Here is a 22,437-nt window from a genome sequence, read left to right as displayed (position 1 = left end):
CGGTGATTGTGCTGTTTGCCGGGGGGAGCATGCAAACACACCCTGGGTCATTACATTGCACACTGCAAAAAACACGATTTCAACTGGGAGAAACATGACGATCTAACGAAGGCGCTCATATCTGCGTCTTCAGAGGTCAAGGTGTGCCCCACACTGTATTCCACACCAAGGATTGACCAGGAATACACAAATGAAAGGACCGTGACCTAATCGTGCGCTTATGTTTGCACGTAAGACCACTGTAAATACCTAGACATGGATAATGACTGACTTTTAAGACCTTAGATATATGTTTGGTTCTTTTAAATAAAATAAACATTGAAAATAAAAATATTTTCCAATATTTCCGCGGCCTGCATGTGCGAGACGGTAGAGTCCCCAATGTTTTGCAGTTATGAACTACCTGGGTCAACCGATTACTTCAGATTTTTTTTTTAAAAAAAGGACGCAGCTACGAAATACTGAGGCGTGCTAGTTAAAGCTTCTTTGTAAGAACATGCAGTTGCTAATTTTGTAGCCTTTTAAGGCTACGGTATTGGTGACAACTTTAATTTCCCTGTTTACACAAACGATACTGGTAAGCGAAATCACCCCCCCTCCGCCAGAGCAAACAGAGAATCAAAACTGCAGACCTGTTACTCTCGCAGCAATAACAGTCGCTTGAACTCGGCAGACGGGGTCACTGGAGGTCAGTCACCGTGCTTGGTCACGTGATCACCCGAAAAACAAGGCGCTATATCTCAGGAACGAAAGCAGCTGGGAAGTTTTTTTCCAACGGCACAAATACAGACCGGTCCGGTTCCCCTACGACATTGTGGGGGGTTATGAGTGAAGTCACGACCCTGAAAAAAACAAGGCGCTATATCTCGGGGAAAAAAAAGCAGAACAAACGCTACTTTTTTACAGATCGGCACAAACGTAGCACTTACGAATGATGAGTTTTTAATCTTTTGAGCTGTCTGTGGGGGGGGGGGCAACTTCACAGAGTTAGGATTTTACACTATTAAAACCCAGTTCGAATGAAATATGGTAGTGCTTCGACATTCCTGAGGGTTCAAGGCAGAGAACAGTCCCCAGCTAACGAATTTGCACACATTCGAACCCTACACCATTGAATAATGTTCTACAGTATACTAAGTAAAGTTGTTCAATTAAAAGATCATGCAAAAAGAGGGAAGTACCAAACAGAGGAACAGCAGCAACAACAACAGATTAACCAAGAGACATAATTTAACATTGATGAAAGAGGCGATACAGAGTAGTTTGAACAGACGCAGTGCAGACTGCACGGGTGACCCCGGCCAGCACTACAGGGGTCTGGGTGTTGCAATTGAATCCCTTCTGCAGTTTGTACGAGACGGGCAGCTTGCAATTTAAGGGAACAAACATCCTGGGGCAGCAGTCTTAGCTTACACAAGAGCTCAATTTCAACATTAGACGAGCAGACTGGCGCTAGAATAATTCCACCTGCGTTTGGAGTTCACCTGCTGACCAGTCCTCGCACAGGAGCAGTTGGCACAGTGGGCAGTGACATGGTCACTGCAGTGAGCGAGCAGTGGGGCAAATCAGGGGCTTCGCTGGCTGTTCTCGGAAACTCAAGCTTCTAGTCCAGCAGTGAAGCAGCCTGAGGTGTCAGAGCAACAGGACGGCCAGGGCTGTTTGTAAACAGGAAGTGTCACAATAAAGAATGTAAAGAAATGGTGCTCAGTCAGCCATATTGGCCTTACACAAGCCCCGCTCTCGCCTACATTTGTCTGGTTGGTGCCAGACATTTACAGGCTCTGCAGTTAACTGCCTAACTGTTTGTCAGAAGGAGCAATCAGTGCAAAGGTCCATAAACACAAGATTTTCAAAGAGTTTTCAGAAACACTGATCGAAGCACGATGCAAAAGCTTGTATTGTGTTGTTTCCAACTCAGAACCCCCTGGAAATCTGTATTGATTTTCATGTGTTTTGCTTAGAAATTGAGCCAGGTACGTACAGTAGTAACAGCTGCTCCATTACTGTGTCAGTTACGGATGGAAATTGAAGATGATCACCAGTCCCGAGTTCTGCTGAGTGGCGACTCCAAACCACCCATTTGCTCCAGGATTAAAAAAAAAAAAAGCACCGTACCAGAAAGGAATATCGCAGAGGACCTGAAGATGTACAAACGTGTCTACACATACTAATTTAACACTTCATTTTCTCGCCAGACTTTCTGGATGCCGGAACAGTTCAGTACAGTTTATATTATCCGGGATCACCCACACTGGATCGTGTCCTGAAAGGGACTTTCGGACACAAACCTACACCTGCCCAAGTTCGGGAAGACGTTTCTCCTAACCCTCGCTCTCTCCGCAGACATCACAAGTCTCCTCCCTGACTCCTGCAAGTGATCAATAATCTCCCGGGCATCGTCCTTCCCCCCCGCTTCCCGCTCCCCGCTCCCAAAGTTTCTGCTGGCGACACCCCCGGTCCGAAAAATCATTAGCCAATCATTATTTAATTATATATCCGCAATTTTTACGGACACCCCCCTTCCGCAACAGAGATTCCCTGTACATAATGTCGCTGTCTGCACGTACTCGTGTCACTGTCCTTTTCAGTGTTTGTGTAACACAACGACGTGGAGGAGCAGCCAAAAACAAAATACAGAACCCGTTTTTCATCGGACTACACGAAGGTTTACCCTTCTATCTGGAAAACACAATGTTACATTAGCTCGACGCACCGTCTGTAACAGCGATTTTCTCCATAGTGGAAATTGTTTCCATAAAACGTGGTTTTTGTTCTCAAACTGTTCACAGTTTGAGGAATCTAAATAGCAGGTGTTGTAAGTGCCTTACAAATGTACAAACGGAGCAAAAAACCTGACAATATGCCTTGCTTAAAAAATCCTAAAAGGTTTAGATAGATACTTTATTAATCCAGTGAGGCAAATTGCAGAATACTCGACTGTGTGATATAGTAGTACAATAGTATAGTTATGCTTTAAACATTGTACAGAGAAAAGTCATCTTTGTCATAAATAAATGAATTCCAGGAAACACGAGGGACTTATTTATTCACAATTCTAAGTATTCCATGGATAAAATCCAGCAAAAAACAATCGATAATATGTTCTTTAGAAGTGCAGTGGGAGACTCTGGAACTATACAGAGACCTCCAATGCTTTCCCTTTCCTCTGGGAGATAAAAGGAGGCAGAGTGGTGCAGGGGGCTCACATTGCTGCCTAACTGCGCTGGGGCCCTGGGTTCAGTCCTGCACCTGGGCGCTATCTGCGTGGGTTTTCCCCGGGTTCTCCGGTTTCTCCCTGCTGTCCAATAACATACTGGCAGGTTAATCGGCTTCTGGGAGAATCGGTCCTGCTCTGAGCTTGTATCTGTATTTGGCCTGTGATGGACGCCCTGCCAGGAAGAGGACACAAGTGTTGCCATGGCCTGACAAGGTGCAACCAGTGGCAAGATCCTCGCAGCCCTGCAGGAGGCTTCTAGTCGGTATAATCCCTGCCAGGGGAGGATTTACAAAATACTAACTACAGGGGTGTGAATACATATTGTGGCGCCGTGCGGGGTGCTTTAGCCAGGAGCACACAAGGCGGGATATAGTGGGGCAGAGGCTGGGAGACAGCCTCTTCCGTGTGTGTGTGTGTGTGTGTGTCTTTCCCCGGTTCTGGTTAATATGTGTTGGTTAACACATTTACTATGCCTACGCCTGCTCCCTTCTGTACCGAAGCCCACGGTTGCTACAGTATGACCTTTGTCTTTTCTGGCCTTTGCTTCATGCAGTGATTTAGAAACAAGAAGGGACCTTTCAGGCCATCTAGCCCGTTTGGTGGTTTGCAACGGACTGACGCAAGGATCTCATCCAGCTCTTTCTAGCAGAGCAGCCTGAGGAAACGCCACCCCCACCAGGATGGTTGTTCTCCCAAATCCTTTCTATATATCCTCCCAGAGTTTGGATGCGACCTTTATGTTGTTACCCTGGTTACAAACGTACCCTAGGTGGAAATTGTTTGGGAGAAATCATTTGCCCTCTACTTGCCAACTCGCACCCTTCATAATAATAATAATAATGTTTCTTTATTAGCCCTATACAATTTCTTGCATTAGGAATTTGTCTTTTCGCATACCCCAGCTTGCTCTCCATGAGATACACAGACTGGGAGAGAAGCTTGGGGTCAGAGCACAGGGTCTGCTATTGTACACTGCCCCTGGAGCAGTTGGGGTTAAGGGCCTTGCTCAGGGGCCTAACGGAGTACGATTCCTCTGCCAGCCGCAGGATTTGAACCAGCAACCTTCCAGTCACAGGCACAGATCCTGAGCCACAGAGCCACAGCTCCGCCCTGAACGGGTGTGACTAGATTTGGGTGTTACTGCGACACTTTAGGCATAAGTGAGGAATTGCAAAGAAACCATGAATGTCATCCTGCATAATTCCTCCGCCGACTGCCAACAGGGATGGCTGGCTCTCCTGGTCCTTATCCACAAAAATCCCAAGGAAACAACTTCAGAACTTTAAATGGAATTGAATCACACAAAGGGAAAAGTTTGATACAGGTTAACTTAGCACAGATGACCACCCTTCTCAGCCTGATCACCATGTGATTTCTATACTCAAATTGAGGAACTTTAATGCATTAACTTGACCTAAACCACTGGACAATGTTTGACCTTAAAAGTAAGTGAAGGTGAAAGTATTGTCTGAGCTCGAGACCTCCCCTTCAACTCTGCTTCTTGCAGTTGAGTGTGATATCATATCTACTCACCCTCATTTTTAAGCTCTATGCTTTGCCTGTCTGTGTCTCATTTTATTGGGGAGTCCCTGCTGCATGTGTCTTGCTGTGTCAATAGAGAGTTTATTATTTGTTGTGGGAAATTCTTCATCAGAGGAGCAGGACATCGTCTTATGCAAATTCAGGTTTATTGAGCTCAATAAGGATGGCAACGTGCCCTGGGTCTGCCCCACAGAACAGACACCCTGGAAAGGGTTACTGACCCTTATATACAGTATGGGCTCAGAAAGAAGTTTGGTTTCACAGTTTTATGGTTTGTTATGGATATTTGTCCCATCCTTTGACGTGCAACAGTCATTGATCTGCTTTATCCTGTGTTGTTTGTTTATGGCTGTTGGTCCTGTTTTTTGTTATGTAGCAGAAGTTGCTGGAGCTACTAAAGCAGATCAGCTTTATTGCATGTTAGCATAACCTTTGGTGAAGGTTGAATTAGCAGGTCCCTGCACTACCTTCAACAGTGTGGTTAAGCAGTAATGTTGCAATGCTGGATGTGTGCAAAATTTAAATGTCCCACTTCATTTTTTTTATCTGTTTCTGACTCACTAATCACATCCCCTTGTTACAATTATACCCAGATATAATGGCCTAGTGCAAACAGCCACACTCAACTTGCCATCTTCAAAATGCTGTTAGACAACACGTTTCCTCCAAATATCCTGAACTCTCTTCATACGTCACCTACTGCCAGCTTGTCACTTGATAAGGCTGATATACGGTTTGTTTTTGTGAACTTGCTTTCTTGCGGTTATTCACACTCTCGACTCTACTTCCTCTGGAGTCAACAACCATTTCTTCAAAAAACGAAACCTAGAGCTATTGAAGCAGATAAGACACCTGGCATTTCTCCTGCATATTTTACTGTACAGGGAGCACATTCTCAGGAGTCTGAATGTAATTCAGATTTCACAGTGAAGAACGCTGACATTAGGAACATATTTGGTTATATATATTTGCTCATTTTAGTTTATAGCAAATCTACCATTGGGTCAAGCAGCAATGATGAAGATGAGCAATGATGGTGATGCTACAGCATTCATCTGAAGTTCTGGAAGAGCTGCAACAGAAATAGCTCGCCCAGGCCCTGGAGAACCACAGTTCTGGCACATTTGAGCAGTTGCCCTGAAATCCCCAACTTCTGAACACTGGGGACAGTGTACAAAACTCTGAAGCACTGAAACGCCTGCTAATGAAGCAGGTGACCAGTTCAGTTTAGCAGTTCAGCTGTCAGCTGAAATGAAAAACGCAAGGGCAGGAGTATTTTACGGCTCTGCTTTGGGGGTTATTCATGACAAATCTGTCTACCTACTGGTCCTTACAGCCAGTTGGATGGAGGGAGTCCTGATGGGCCCAGGGAGGTGGTGATAATACTACTATGAAAGATACAGGCATTGTGATAATGAGTGATAAGAGTCTCATGGGGCCCAGGTGGGAAAGTCAGGGAAGAGCACCTCATTAAAACACTTTTAACAAGCTTTAGGGCTCTGACTTGACTGTAACTATCGCTGGACTGGTTCTCAGTTAAAAGCTTAGGTATTGGGACAGTGCGATGGAGTTTGTCATTTTTGCATGTGGATCATTGAAATTTGTATTATTTCAGATAGAAAGATGAGTGTTTGCAAAAGTACAGAATTTCAGCTGTTATTTCTGGTTAATTGTGTGCACGGACCAAACATATAAAATGTCTGATGGCTCAATAACATGAGGACGAATCAGCAAAGACAAATCTTCAGCAGGATTGCAGTTGCCCCGATGTACAGAAAAAGAGCAGAAGTTGTGCACTGCTATATTACACAGCTATTTCCTGTGGAGAAATACAATCACGCCTGAAGCCTGAAGGCTCAGAAACATCACATTCCCTTGGGGACAGATAAAACACAAAGATGAATGATTTGTATTAAAACTCGACGGCTCTTGAAACTCTGCAGTCCAGCAGCTCCTGAGGTCACGGTGCAGTACTCGGTGCTGAGACACTTTGAACTGCAGCAGCGCTCCACTGCAGTGTGTGTGTACAAGGTGTCGTCTCTCCTCCTGGGTCAGAACACACTGAGCTCTGCCCTGTGCCTCCCTGCAAACCTGCTGGGTGGCTACAATTCCCCATCATTGATCCTGCATTGCAGGTGCACAAGCCCCCTGACCTCAGATCCCATCCTCCTCCTGCTTCAGTGACCCAGATGTCAGACAGATGAGCTCTGATTTTGACTTATTTTAACCAAAGCAACTTACAAGAGATACACCTACCATGCTGCCAGTGTAGAACATCTGAACACAGCTCCACACCGCCTTCGGTCAAGAGTCCAGAGCCCCTGATTCAAAGTGATGAAATCAGTGTGTTTGTTTTTCCATTAGTGTCTTGAGTTTTGTTTTAAAATTGGTCAAAATCTTTTTTTTTTTTATGTCCATCTAAGAAAATTATTGTGTTATTTAATTCTTTAATTGAACACTCATGCTGGAAAATGACTCTAGATCTGTGTTTGAGACCTTTCATTTGTGATCAGGTTCACCTGAGGGGGCCTCCTCTGTGAAGGAAATGTTGTGACAGGACATGATTATGAAATAGAGCCCAGGTCTGGGGAGGAGGGGGGAACAGAGGGCAGGGGTAGGCTTTGGGTGACCTGGGAGGTTGCAGGCTGGCCAGAGCTTCTGAGGAGAAATGTTGGGACTCTTCGACAACAAGTCACAGTCAGATTAATAATGAAATCTCTGCTCACACAGGAAATCAGAAAGCAGCAGCGACAACCTGAGAAAACGAAACACAGAGAGGCTGAGCACAGAACTCAGGAACCGAAGGGTGGGCAGACATGGCCCCACACTCTACTGCAGCAAGTAGAGTCAGGAAGGGAGCTCACAATACTTTTTTTCCTTTGAGTCAAATGTTGTTGAGCAGTTTAGTTCAAGTTACAGCGTTAAAGTTCCTCAGCTTGAGTATTAAAGTAGCATTTGAATTACAATTCTGAGATGAAGTGTACTTCTAGTGTACTGTGAAACTTTGAACTGTCATATGGACAGTTATCATGTTTCAGATTCACTCTTCCTTTTCCCCCGGTTGGTGCATTTCGGTGTGCAAGTTCTCAAGAACCTCCTGGATAAGGACAGCTGAGAAATTCTGGAGGATGTAAAAAATGTTAAATGTCATCTCGACACTACCTTTCTCTCTCCCGCACACCTGAAGAAGGCTTATACAGCTGAAACGCCTTTTCTTTTTCCACTTTTCAGTGTGAAATTAAGCTCTACTTCTTTCATTCTTAAAACTGAGCACACGAGGCACTTCTCTTTACAGAAAGGGGCAAGGGGGAAGGATCAATCTCTCTCGCCATGCTGTTGAAGTTGATACTCCGGCTGCTTTTAAGATTACAGCTGGATCAGATCCTTGGATCAATTCGCTACAAATTGAGCTAAATGGGTTGAATGACCTTCTCTCCTTTGTAAACTTATTATAATATTTCCTCACACTTATATAGCTCTTTTCTGGACACTCCACTCAAAGCGCTTTACAGGTAATGGGGATCCCCTCCACCCCCACCAGTGTGCAGCCCCACCTGGATGATGCGACAGCAGCCATAGTGCGCCAGTACTCTCACCACACACCAGCTCTCAGTGGGAAGGAGAACATGGTGATTAAGCCGGTTCAGAGATGGGGATTATTAGGAGGACGTGATTGGTACAGGCCAATGGGAAATTTGGCCAGGACACCAAGGTTATACCTCTACTCTTTTCAAGAAACAGCCTGGGATTTATAATGACACAGAGACAGTTCTATATCTCATCCAAAGGACGGCACCCGTTTACAGTATAGTGTCCCTGTCACTATACAGGGGCAATGGGAGCCACACAGACTGCAGGGTGAGCGCCCCCTGCTGGCCCCACTAACCTCATGTAGCTACCTTAGCTTTCCCATGAGGTCTCCCACCCAGGTACTGGCCAGGCTCACACCTGCTGAGCTCCAGTGGGCTGCCAGCTGTGAGTTGCAGGGTGATCTGGGAGCTGGCCTTTGACTTTTCCAATGTCCGGAAGCAGGGATGGCTGGGAGAAGAGAGGTGGGCTGGCTATGACTGACTATGACAACAATGTCCTTCAGGATTGAATACATTTTGTCAGTTTAAACAGCACAGCAAAAACCAGGCACTGCTTTTTTAGGATTTTATTGACAAAGTCAAGCCTTATAAAAGTACAGAAAAATAACACTGAGGTACATAAAGCAATGCAGGGAGTTCTCACTCCAGAGCAGAGTTCTGAATCTTGTTTGCTCCAGGGTGTAACGCCATATGAAATGAAATGTAACCATGTTTCTTCATAAAAGTTTATAGCTGATTCCTCTCTGAAATAAACAAAAAACATAGTTCAAGACAAAAAATGGAGATAAGGTAAATAATATAATAAGTAAAAAGATAATAGGATGGTAGACACAGTGAGACAGAGAAGAGATTACAGAGAATTCCTAACAAATGAACACACACAACAGGACAGGAGGCACAGTTAGAGAGAGAGAGGAGATACAGTAACAGAGAATCCCTCAGTAATAAACACACACAACAGGACAGGAGACACAATGAGAGAGAGAGGAGAGGACAGAGAATCCCTCAGTAATAAATAAATACTGTACAACGGAAAAGAGGCACAGTTAGAGCAAGATGGAGTCAACAACGAGATGCTGACACAGCATCTTGAAGTTGCAACAAGCCCTGTTCAAAATTTCCAATCTCATCATGACAGCCGGATGTTTCCCTGAAGCCTGGAACCAAGGACTGATCATGCCCATCTATAAGAATGGAGACAGACTCAATCCCAACAACTACCGGGGCACCTGTGTGAACAGTAATCTGGGGAAGGTATTCTGCAGTATCCTAAATACACGAATACTGGCCTTCCTTACCAAACACAATTTCCTGAGCAAGAGTCAGATTGGTGTTTTACCAGATCACCCCACGTCTGACCACATTTACACCCTACACACACTGATAAGACAATCAAACCTAGTCTCACACTACACGACACAGAAATCAAGTTGCTGTTCTATGCAGATGACCTGGTCCTACTGTCGCCCACAGAACAGGGGCTGCAGCAGAGCCTGGCACTGCTGGAGCAGTACTGTCACACCTGGGCACTGCCAGCCCATCTGGACCCAGAACAGGGGCTGCAGCACAACCTGGCACTGCTGGAGCAGGACTGTCAGACCTGGGCACTGACAGTCAATCTGGACAAGACCATGGAGATTGGTCTTGTCCAGATTGGTTTTCCAGAAGAAAGCCAGACCTCAGGGAAACAGGTACAAATTCACACTTAACAACAACACATTGGAGCACACATCCAGCTACACATACCTCGGTCTCGCTATCAGCTCATCTGGGAGTTACACAATACACATTAGCCGAATATCTAACCAACAAAAGTAACAGCAAAAAGAAACAGACCCTGATGAAGTACAGGCTCAGTGATCACACCTGCCAGAATCACAACAGGTCACAATCCTACTGGGAGAAGGAGGAGGGAACTCGGTTGAACTGGCAGCCCAGTATGTGACAGTATGTGTCCTGTCACAGTCTGAGGAACAGTGAGCATGTCTCCCAATAATGCTCCATATGTATATATGTAAATATCTTATGATTGTGTCTTTATTGTAAATGTCTGTAGATTTTTGTTTTATGTGAATTGTATTTGTTTTGCTTTGGCAACACTGATTTTACTAATTGGTCATGCCAATAACCTTTAATAACAAGGCACCTACCTCAGTAGTAAACATGAAAGACAAATGTTTCATAAACATAGATGTACATGGTAATAAACATCCATTTGCACAAAATAGAAATTAAATGTCTTGAGGCTAGATTTTGCATTTGCAAGTGAAATGATTCTATAGACTTTTTAAAGGGGACCCAATTTGTAGATCTTGTTAATTTTAGGTATGGTGTTGTCCCATGTACTCATGACACACTCTTACTCAAACAATAGCACATAAACACACACATCAGCAAATCCAGTCACACAAGCAGGATAACAGACTGTCGCACACTCAGAACTGAGCACAGAAAGACAGGAAATAACACAAAGATAGACTGTTTCTGTCCTCTTACCTTGCCTCTTTTTCCTCAAGAAAAACCCTCCCACCACAATTAACACAGTAATTGCCACCACAGTTATTGACACCACAATCCATTTTGTGTTGTCATCTGGTGTTTTATGTTCTGTTAGAGAGAAAGAGATTAATGTTTCACTAAGAGTGAAAAATTAGGTCAAGATACCTGCAGACAGAAGGACAGGGAGGTTAATGTAGATGCATTTCCTAACTGGACATTAACACTCTCTGAGAGCAGGACTGTAACACTGGACACAGTGTAACACAACCAAGGCGAGAATCATTAGCGACAATTTCCATCACGTACTGTACAAGAAACTTAAAGTACTCAATACTCAAAACCTTTCAGTACGCTTAGTTCTTGGTTGTTGTCATTCCTAGTGAAACAGTAACTGTGGTTGTATAGTTCAAATGAAAGAAGAACACCTTATTCTAGAACTGTACAGGTAATGATAGTTTACACTAGGACTTGTCAGTTGACTCTGCTAGTATTGTAGTACTGGCTTCACAGCCTGGGTGTGCTCTCCTTGAAAGTTATACAGTGAAACTAGACCCATGTCTTGGCTGTCAGATCTGCACAAACTGAATGCTTTTTATTGCACATTCCCAGTGTGCAAAGTCAGTAGAGCCTTATCTCATGTCTAGACTCCGAGGGGTCATAGGGGGGTAGGTGAAGACTCACACCATCAACATGGTTTTCTTTGGGTTTTTCTTTGCTGTTTCTGCTGATATTTAACTTTTCTCACCCACAAATGTGTCCACTTCGAGCATCGGGGTTTTAATGAAAAGTGCGAATTTTAAAAAACCTCGTTAGACATCCTTTGTGAGTCAGAGGAACAGGACACTAATGGGAAGAGGGGAAGACTTTTGCCCACTGCTGTATGTGCTGTATCATACACTATAGTACTACAGCCTGACACATTACAGCACTTAAGCAGCTCAGCGAGCTCCTTATGAACATGAGGCGGGGAAGAGATCTGTACAGGGTGTTGGTGTGACTCTCCTAGCTGAGGGAATGGCAGCCGATTTCAGAAGAGGAGCTGCACAAACCTCTCACTACTGCAAGGAGTTTGCTATGAGGGTGTAGATGGGGAGGAGCAGGCGATGTGAGACGTCTCGGGTGCAAGACTTATACATGTAGGTAAGCAGAAATGAGGGAGATTAGGATATCGCCTTCCTCCCCAGCATCGGTGGCAAACTCCATTAATAGCCAAGCATGCTCACATGGTAACTACGAAACACTGAAACCTCAACATTGAACAAACACCCCTCACCTGTGCAATTTTCTGGAGGGGAGAGAACAGCTAACTTCATGTCAGCTGGGTTCCAGGCTGAGCACTTGAATGGGGGGGGCTGTCCTTTCAAGTCCAGTTTTGTAGTCATGATGTTATTGTGAACCTGGGGCTGATCGAGTGTCTTGGTATTCCAGGCCATGTTCACGCCTGGCCCCATCTCCACAGAGCACACTGCAGTGCAGCTGGAATTGATGACCCACACCTGGGGCTTCGACACCGGCTCTGCACACACAGACACAGCAGCACTGACACCTCACATATCACAGAGCTGCTTCAGCGAGAGGGACTGAGAACTTTCACTGACTGTACTTACTGTAGACAGTGAGGGTGAATATCTCTCTGACTGTACTTACTGTAGACAGTGAGGGTGAATATCTCTCTGACTGTTCTTACTGTAGACTGTGAGGGTGAATTTCTCACTGACTGATCTTACTGTAGACAGTGAGGGTGAATCTCTCACTGTTCTTACTGTAGACAGTGAGGGTAAATTTCTCACCGACTGTTCTTACTGTAGACTGTGAGGGTGAATTTCTCACTGTACTTACTGTAGACAGTGAGGGTGAATTTCTCACTGTACTTACTGTAGACAGTGAGGGTGAATTTCTCACTGATTGCACTTACTGTAGATTTTGAGAATGAAGTTCTTGGTAAAGCGATTTGCTTTTGTTGACTCCAGTTCAAACTCTCCAGAGTCCTGCACAGTTAGATTTGTGATGGTAATCTGTCCAGTCCTGCTGTCCCAATATACTCTCCCTCTGAAGCTTGTTTCATAGTCAGTGTCACTGACATTATTTTGGACAGTTATAATACTGCCCAGGCCTGTGTACTTTAGATGTCCTGACAGTATTATTGCATCAGGGAAGGTGAAGGACTCTCCTGCAGTGAGTCTGCTCTGCTGCTTTTCCTCAGACTGGGACACAGAAAGGCAAGCACCTGGAACACACAAGATCTCAAGACAATTTGAAAAGCCTCAGAGAAGTTGTCCATTTGTTGATGAGAAGTACATTATTGTATATTTTTAGAAGCTTATTAGAGTATTTTATTGTATTAAAACAAGATGTGTTTTAAAAGAGATTTCAAAGCACCTTTGGCTGTTGGGGCACATTTACTTCAGGGAAATGTTAGAGAATAAAATTCAGTATGATGGCTGAATTTCCTTTTGTCTCAATATGAGTTCTGTGACCCGGTAAACTAACCCAACACTTTTGCTGCAATCACTCTGAGTTCTTGTCTGTTCTTGATCGGTTTTGACTTCAATGTGTTCTTCAGCATGTAACATGCTGCTCATTTGGATAGAAATCTGGTGAATCCCTGCCCAGTAACTACAGAAGCATTTTCTTCTGCATGAGCAGAGAAGAGGTTTCTGTAAAGATCATATTCATTCTGCTACTGTTTTAGTTACATCATCAGTCCAGATCATCAAACCAGGCCAGTTTTATGGACAGCTGAAACTCTCTGCATGATCATTGGAGATGCTTTCCTGCAGCCTCTTAGTTCTTGTCTGTTCTTGGCTAGCTCGGACATCAGATTGTCTTTCAGCATGTAACATGTTGCTCATTTGAACATGAATCTGGAGACTGACCTGGCCAGTCTCAGACTGTCCATTGTTTTCTCCTGATGACCTCCTGAGCTACACAGGCTGTATGTTTTGGGTCACTGTCACACTGCCTGCTACCTGGTGATGTGCCACCCAATAATTCTGGAAGGACTTTCTTCCACATGAGCAGACAAGAGGCTTCTGTAAAGATGGGATTCATTCTGCTGCTGTCGTCATCAGTCACATTATACAGACGAATGAGACAGTTCCACTCTGGCCATGCAAGACTAGGTCGTGACATCTCCTCCTCCAGGCTTAAAATGTCACTGGGCAGTACAGCCATGAGCCAGGATAGTCGTGGAATAAAGTTTTATGGAGAGAAGAAACCAAGACAGAATTTCACCAAAGTGATGCAGATATCAATTGCTTTGAAGTAAAACAAAAACAAGTTTTGACTTGACTATTCCAATACTTTTAGAGGGCACTGTATATTCCAACAGTATTCTGAATAAGCTCTTACCACTGCATTGTGTAATTTTCAAACAACATTATTTTATTTAAATTCGACACTTTTAACTTTATGCTCTAACATTTTCTTTGACATTTCATTTTATAAGCTTCCCCGCATTGTCTAGAAAATATAAATGATACATCAACATGACTAACTATCTTTCTCACATTTTTCAGTGTTTCCTTTTTTATATTTATGGTTTCTTTTTACTACCTAGTAAAACCTGATATATTTGTCTATATCAGACAGGTGTTTGCCCACTTGTGATTTCGTCTTAATTATTTTGATTTTGATTTACTGATTCTACAGTCAGTGCTAATCTTCCTAATTTTATATCATCTGGAAATTTGACTAGGTTAATAACTAAACCGGGAGCTAGATCAGTGATATAAATTAGAAACAGCAGTGGTCCTCGTACACATCCCTGTGGTACTCCACTACAGTATGTATCTCATATAATTAAGAAGAGCAGTGTTTCTAGTACAGATTCACTGATTACATTACCCCAATTTGAGTATTTGCCTCTCATCTGTACCCTGTTTTCTAATTAATAACCATTTCTCCATTTAAAACCAATGGCAATTTTTTTGAGAATTGATTGTTTATGAGGAACTTTATTCAAAGGCTTACTGAAAATCTAAATATACCAGACCACATGTCCTGTGAATGTTTGTCACAGCTGTTGCTTGTTCAAAGATCTCTAACATGTTGGTTAGGTACAGCCTCTCTAAATCCATATAAACTATTTCCTTGTATGCAATCCTCTAGTTGATTTCTAATTCTTTTTTCTATAACGTTATGCGATGAGTGCCGCTCTCCTTACGCCCTGCCTGGATTTGATCCCAGTCCCTCGTGGGCTCTGAGTATGCTCAGAGCCACTCCCTAGACAGCATACAACTCCAACCCAGTCTTAAACAGTCTTACATATAGGGAGGAGTTACTATGTATGAACATTGGGTTAGATGTTTTCTTTTCATTTTTAACCATGTTCTCGAAAATGTATTGCTTGTGTACTCCTTTCATTAGTGAAGAGACACCAGTTTCCAAATTACCGCTGGTACAACACGAGAGCCCATATACACATTTTTAGGTATTAGTTTCAAGATCGACATAATTTAACAATAAAACAACAAAATTGAAAGCACGAGCATTATAATATAATAATCACAGACTTTACATTTCTATTCATTTTTGAAGTACAAAGCAGGTGTTTCCCCAACCTTAAATATACGATTAAAATTGTTCAAATTCCATGTATTCATTCCAGAAAGCAGCGGAGACAGTTGTATTGCAAATAAAAATGTATTTATTTCGAAGAGTGCGGGACATTGTGAATCAACAAAGACGTTAAAAAAATAACCCGATGTAGTTATTTTGCAAATAAGTAAAGCATTTTACAAATAGATTCTCATTGACAGTAAACAAGCCGATCCACCTGGCGCTGCTAGCTCTCAGCTCTCAGACCCGCGATTGGCTAAACCCCCGAGCAGTTCGGGCCGCGATTGGATGAAAAGTGAGAATCGATACTCTGATTGGGTAAAGCGCCACAGCGGAAGTTCCGAGAACGTGTAGATACACAGGTGATGAAAGTTCTTCTTGGTCCAAATACTGTAGCCCCGGTTAACCGTGTGAGCACGCTGGATATACAGTAACACATCCATTGGTTTCCAATTACTGGTCAATCTAAGAGAAGTCGCACTGAGGTCAAAACTGAATAGCAGACAAAGAATGTCATGGCATCCACAGCGCGTTCACGACTCACGTTAAAAGTGCGCGCATCACGATCACATCGCGATACCTATTGCGACTGGCACATGACTGTCACGGCGCCACTGTCGCGACATTAAGTACATATATCGTGATATGGCGTACCCCCGACAAAACGCTCACACCCATTTCGCGATACGGAGTCCACAAATCGTGATACGACAAACGGCTCCGCGCCCATGTCGCGACATGAATCCCACATATCGCGATATGACATACCCAGGGAAAAATGCCCCGCCCTATGTCGCGACATTGAAGGCCCTATATCGCGATATGACATACCCAGACGAAATGCCCCGGTCGATGTTGGGGAATGGAGTCCATATATTGCGATAGGACATACCCTGACATATGCTGAACCCATGTCGCGACACATAGTTAATATATCGTGACACGTCCTATCTGGTCACAATATATCCTGATATGAGACCTTTGTTGCGACAGCGGTGCCAGGTTGGCATGGAAGCAAGGCGCCAGTCGTGATATACACTGCCCGCGATATACATGCGATATACATGGGGTCCCTATCATGACATGCTGCGGGGGTCTTGTTGTGATGGTATCCCTCAGTTACGCGTTTGGCAACAGCGTGTCACGGTAGGGAAAGAAAGGAAAATGTGCCTTAGAAAATAAAACCATAGATCTTACAATCACGGTGATTTTACATACATTACAAACACAGGTTTATGTCATAGATGGTTAACTTGTTGGCATGCGTCATGTCTTAGTGTTATTCACATCTAAGGAGGCTCATGTTTATGGATATTGATTCACTGGAATGACCTGTTCCACACAGCGCTGTGGGCTGGCCAACAGCAGCCAGACACCTTGTCATCTCGGCTTGGAAACACCAGGGGAAGAGACATCGTTTGCTAAATGGAAGACGTTGCGCAATCGTCAATAGACAGCATTCTCATAAATTGATTTTTACTCGAAAAAATAACAGCATCTTGCAGGTTTTTTATTAGTCATGTTAATTTTAATGCTCTAATTCTGCAGTAACACAGACTGTACATTTGTTGGTTGCCCTGTTAATTCGGTCATCTTCAGCATTCGCGCAGACACTGTGCGAGAACTCAGTAATGAGGATCAGCTGTTCTGTCCATCTTGGTTGCCAGTAAGAAAATTAACCCATAACGTGATTCTGCAAGTTTGCAGGTTACTGTGTCTCAGCAGAGAGCACAGAGGTGTCTTGTCTCACAGTGTCCGGTTGATGCAGTCCTGTCAAAGCTGCACGCAAGACAGGACCGCAAAGCGTCTTTTTAATCTGCTGACCGAAAACAGACTTTTCTCTTGCGGGCATATATATATATAATGAATTTGAGGTGAAGCACGTGATTTTTTCAACCGCTTTGACTGGCTGGAATCGGACGAGGTGCTCACGCAGGCTCCAGCCGCAGGCGGCAGTTCAGGGGTCAGACTCCGCGCGGCAGCAGCTGTGCCCGCTCGGTGCCGCGCTCTGCCACCGGACTGCCCGGAGGCTCCTGTTCGCTTTTCAGGGTTTCCGACTGCGGGCAAAACTGCTCCACTCCGGCCCCTTCTGTACAAAAGCCGGCGCCTCACACGTTTCCCGTTATATTCGGGGCCTCTGTGTTATCAGAATAACCGGCTTTTCCCCAGTTCTGAGATCCTGGAACAGGCGTGTGACACGGAGCTGACCCGGGACGGCTCTCGGGATGAAACTCTGACAGCCGGAGGGAACCCAAACCATCACCCGGAGGGGCAGAGGGCGACCCGAGCCGGGGTCCTCACGCGTATATACGGAATACATTCAGTGTTGGACCCAACGGGCTTACGGCTTCCCCTGCTGAATTCACTAAACCAAAACGTTCGACCCGGCTAGTAGACACAGCACAGACCCGCGCAGAGTTTCTGATCAGCGGGACGCGCTCAGGCGACCTTTCCACAGAGCGATCAATGAGGACTTTGAGCTCAGTTTTCAGGAAGATAAGTGTGACTGGGAACAGAAAGTAAGGTCATATCTACAGTAGACACCTCCAGACCGCTCCTGGAGAGGAAGCACACTTTCCCCGCTCAAGGAAACACGATCACCGGCACCTCCGAGATACCGAGAATTAGACAAATTCTCCATTTCAAGCATCTTCAATGTGGGGGAAACGGAAAAACACGGACGTTTTCAGAGGAAGCGCTAGAACAGTGCAAAGAAAAAGTTTCAGGGAGCGCAGAGCTCGTGTGGCGGCGTGTCTTGTCGGGAGACGAGCTGTGTTTGTGACCTGGAAGAGTCCCTCCGAGTCTGTGAGCAGCGAGACTCAGCCTCACAGCGTCCGGCCGCAGCAGGCGGCACCGTGTTACTGGGCTGCTGTACTGACGATCAGGGGTCCGACTGTTGGACTACAGTACACCTCTCATACAGGTGATACTGACAAACACGGGTCCGACTGTTGGACTACAGTACACCTATCATACAGGTGATACTGACAAACACGGGTCCGACTGTTGGACCACAGTACACCTCTCATACAGGTGATGCTGACAAACACGGGTCCGACTGTTGGACTACAGTACACCTCTCATACAGGTGATACTGACAAACACGGGTCCGACTGTTGGACTACAGTACACCTCTCATACAGGTGATACTGACAAACAAGGATCTGACTGTTGGACTACAGTACACCTCTCATACAGGTGATACTGACAGACACGGGTCCGACTGTTGGACTACAGTACACCTCTCATACAGGTGATACTGACAGACACGGGTCCGACTGTTGGACTACAGTACACCTCTCATACAGGTGATACTGACAGACACGGGTCTGACTGTTGGACTACAGTACACCTCTCATACAGGTGATACTGACAAACACGGATCTGACTGTTGGACTACAGTACACCTCTCATACAGGTGATACTGACAGACACGGGTCCGACTGTTGGGTCACAGTACACCTCTAATACAGGTGATACCGACAGACACAGATCCGACTGTTGGTTTATTTTACACCTTTATTACAGGTGATATTTCAGTGTCCACCATTTGATGCTGATAGGAGAGCTGGTGTAAACAATATGAACTACTTTGATTAGTAGTCTATGAGGATAAACTAATCTCTTGTCTTGTGAGCGACACAGGTAGTCGTGTGTTTGCCCTGTGCTTTAATGCAAACACCAAGCCAGACAGGCGACGTATTTACAGTGGTGCCACATTGTACAGTCATGCACGAGCTGGGCTGCCGTTGTTACCTGTCGCGTGCTGTTTACATCAGATCAGATTGCAGACGAACGACATTTATGAACAGAGATGATGAAAATAACTCGTTCGACAGAGGCAAATGGGAATACGGGGCATGAGAATGAGTAATTCTCATTCCGCCGATGAAACAGTAATTCATCCGCTATGTCAATACAGGTCATTAAGTTTAAAAAATGAATTTGATATTGAAGTACAGTATGCACAATTTCAGAGAAGGCCAATGCCCCAGAAACTGCGTTGTGTGACCGTCAGGTTTGGAAGTCGTACGAAATCAATACAACTAAATCGCCATCTTTCGTTCCGATTAATTCAAAACGCACGTAAATTTGTTTGTTTTTTTTTTTGTTCAAATACTAAAACTGGCAACAACAGCACCCAGAACATGTGTGCAATGTTCCACAGCAGATATTCAATATGAGCGTCGTAATCTCATCTGAAGTCAAACGTCGAAAGTGAAATCGCCAAACCGGCGCTCAGCTGTGGGCAGCTGCGAGAGATCGAACTGCACACACCAGCGGGTCTCGGGGACTCGTGCCATTTCCAGCGCGCGACGCTGCGCACACCCCTCGTCTGCCTGCACCGAGCCAGGCGCGCGGCACCTGCACGAGCCGACCGTTTCCAGGGTCACACGCCGCCGTGCGAATCCGAATCGAAACGATACCAGTGACAGAGACGATGAGAGCACCTGCTCTGAGCCGATCATAAGAGAGGGGGGCTGGGAAAGGAAAAGGCGAACGGCTATAAGTATGTCCTCGCGTCACGGTGCCGCGATCAAGCCTGCGATTCAGACAGACCTCGAACTGCAGCGCTCTTAACATAATTACTGAAAAGATGGTGGGCCTTCAATAAAACCCCGAGAATGAGGAAGGAGACCCGGCCCGAGCTGCTGGGGTGCACAGCCTCTCCCCCACATGCTCACAACACGTCTTCCTGAGAGTCTGCCGTTCTGTAATGACATCAGTTAGAAACGCGTTTCTGGCGCGAGCGAGAGCAGTATGGAGTGTGTGTGAATTTCCACTCCTTCTCTTCTGGGAGATACCTCTGTGTCCCCAGGTGTAAAAGTAACAGACTTACGCTCTCACGCAATGTCCAGTACTGGCCTCATCTCTAGTTGTGTTGTATTGTTGTAGTGAACTGCTCCATAAAACAACCCCCCCTCCCCACGGGTTAAGAAAGCTTGAAATGAAATTTGATGGACTTGTTCCCAGAGTGTATGAACTTGCACTGATACCTGGGACCGAGCTGAAGTAAATGTTGTAGGTGGGCGTTGAGGAGCAGGGTTGTAATCAAACAGTGGCAGGTTATATTATCGTTATTGTCATTAAAGGACCACACAGCTATATATAAAACTCAAAACAGGATTGTTGAAATGTACCGGAAGTTAGAGAGGGTGGGAGATATTCTTACCCTGTGGGAACTTAAAATCACTAAGGACATCAGAAATTGAAGACAAGGAACTGTTCCTCTGCGCCTAAAGTCATACTTTCGGTGTCTGATCACATACAGTACGATATAAAAAACACCAGGACACAGATTCCCCTTGTGTGACTCCTGGAAGGCACATTTCCTTCAAGAAACAGATTAAATTCACAGACACCTTCATCAAAGTCAGGCTTTTTTAATTATTAGGTTGTTAGTGATAAATGTAAGCATCTTGTGAGCAACTCTGAGAACAGTTCCATCCATCCATTACAGTAAAGGGTGACTTCTGTAAGATACCTTCTTAACACCTGAGCCCTTGTTCTTTCTTGCTAGTGTGATTTTAATTACACTGGTCTCAAACCACAGTGCGATGCTGAAATACTATATTGCACCATACGCAGTAATATTACAGTAGAGGGCTCTTAATGGCAGCCACAGATTTTTTAGATGTCACATGTGATGCAGCTCTTCAGGACACTGGCTTTGTGCAGGGCATGTCTTACTGGCAGTGGTACTGGTGCTGTGTGAGCAGTTCCACTGGCGGTCTTTCTTATACCCCAGCGAGGGGAGTGAAGGACTTCACTCAAGAGAACAGCAGTTCGGCTCTATGTCTACAGCAGGTTTACCATGTTTACGATCCACTGCGTCCGGCCACGGTCATCACTTCCAGAAGACTGGATCCATGTCAGGCCTCTCCTGTCCGTACTGGTTCAGTGACCTGGCGTACTTTACTACAGCCAGGCAGAGAAACAACTGCGTCCCCAGAAACACTGCGAGGGAGGACAGAGAATCCCTGGGAAACGGTTCATTATCTACAGTTCAGTTCAGTTTACCCCTGGAACATCCAGTGATTACCAGGAAAGTTTCTGAAAGTCAAGTAACTATTTGAGAATAAAAGTTTTGTTCCTTTGCTCCACAAGAAACAAGGAAAAGCCATGTATAAGTCAGCATAAATGCATTGAGGGAATGACTCTGCAGCTGGGAGGATGGTAGTTTAATCAAGTGTGCTTTGAGACACCGGGTTCAATTTGAATTAACTTTTTTTTATAGTTGAAATGTTCTCTTCCTGCTGATATTTTGTACCCAGTCCACACCGAGTGTACGGTCAAGCAAGCTTAGTTGCCTAAATCCTGACAACTCTGGTTTCAATGTCTTTAAACTACACTGTAGGACTTGGATTATAATTGCAATGCTGTTGAAAAAGCATACATCTCTAAATAACGTCCAACACCTATGCCTGGATCTTTTTTTTTCCAAATGCAGACATAAAAAACTTGTTTCTTCTTAAGATATTAACATTTACATCAGTACCCAGCGGGATCCTTGCGGACATTTTGATCCCGTCGTTTACTATAATATTTCTGTGAAGGTATAGACCTATTATAAAGACAGAGCACTGAGTTCTGAGGTGTCCCACGAAGCAATATAACACGTTTAAAAACATTTGGAAAGCTAGTATTGCATTTACCGGCAGGTATTGCTCGTATTCACAATTCTAAAACAGTTTTTTCATCATTATTGCATCTTCACCGGCATGTGTGCTTCTACGATGCCTCACAAGCCAGGGCGCTTCACCTCCTACATCACATCCGCGCCTCTTCTGCCGTCCGGCGCTCGAGACGCACGATGGTCCGTGGACCTTCTCTTCGCCCCCCCCCAGGTCCGAGCCCGGCTCGCGCACCGCTCGGACCTGCGACCGGCGCTTCTCACCTGAAACCCCGAGGAACAGCAGAACCGCACCGCCGAACGCCATGGCCCGCGATGCACCTGACACTGCCAGCGCACTGAACTGAAGCGCAGTTCCTGCACGCCTCTCGACTTGAACCGCGATTTCCTCTACC

The 22,437-nt window shown here is 45.0% G+C and overlaps 1 protein-coding gene across 1 annotated transcript; it reads right to left on the bottom strand.

Annotated features, from left to right (window-relative positions):
* Nucleotides 1–8,900: 8,900 nt before the first annotated feature.
* Nucleotides 8,901–22,437, bottom strand: LOC107076031 (SLAM family member 8-like). Its single transcript, XM_069191451.1, has 5 exons — nt 22,307–22,437; nt 12,764–13,075; nt 12,122–12,364; nt 10,846–10,956; nt 8,901–9,092 (listed from the first exon to the last, which is right to left on the bottom strand). The coding sequence occupies exons 1-5, from the start codon at nt 22,347–22,349 to the stop codon at nt 9,076–9,078; spliced, it is 726 nt and encodes a 241-aa protein (XP_069047552.1). The 5' UTR covers nt 22,350–22,437; the 3' UTR covers nt 8,901–9,075.

This window comes from Lepisosteus oculatus, chromosome 6, assembly GCF_040954835.1.
Source record: "Lepisosteus oculatus isolate fLepOcu1 chromosome 6, fLepOcu1.hap2, whole genome shotgun sequence".
NCBI lineage: Eukaryota > Metazoa > Chordata > Actinopteri > Semionotiformes > Lepisosteidae > Lepisosteus > Lepisosteus oculatus.
This window is presented reverse-complemented; position numbering and strand designations above follow the sequence as displayed.

Bases quoted from the DNA above. Each gene is read 5' to 3' on its own strand.
- LOC107076031 (XM_069191451.1), bottom strand. From the start codon at position 22,349: ATGGCGTTCGGCGGTGCGGTTCTGCTGTTCCTCGGGGTTTCAG. The intron at 13,076-22,306 runs GTGAGAAGCGCC...TGTGTGTTCCAG, and splicing joins GCTGTTCCTCGGGGTTTCAG to GTGCTTGCCTTTCTGTGTCC. The intron at 10,957-12,121 runs GTGAGGGGTGTT...TCTCTCTAACAG, and splicing joins CCCTCCAGAAAATTGCACAG to AACATAAAACACCAGATGAC.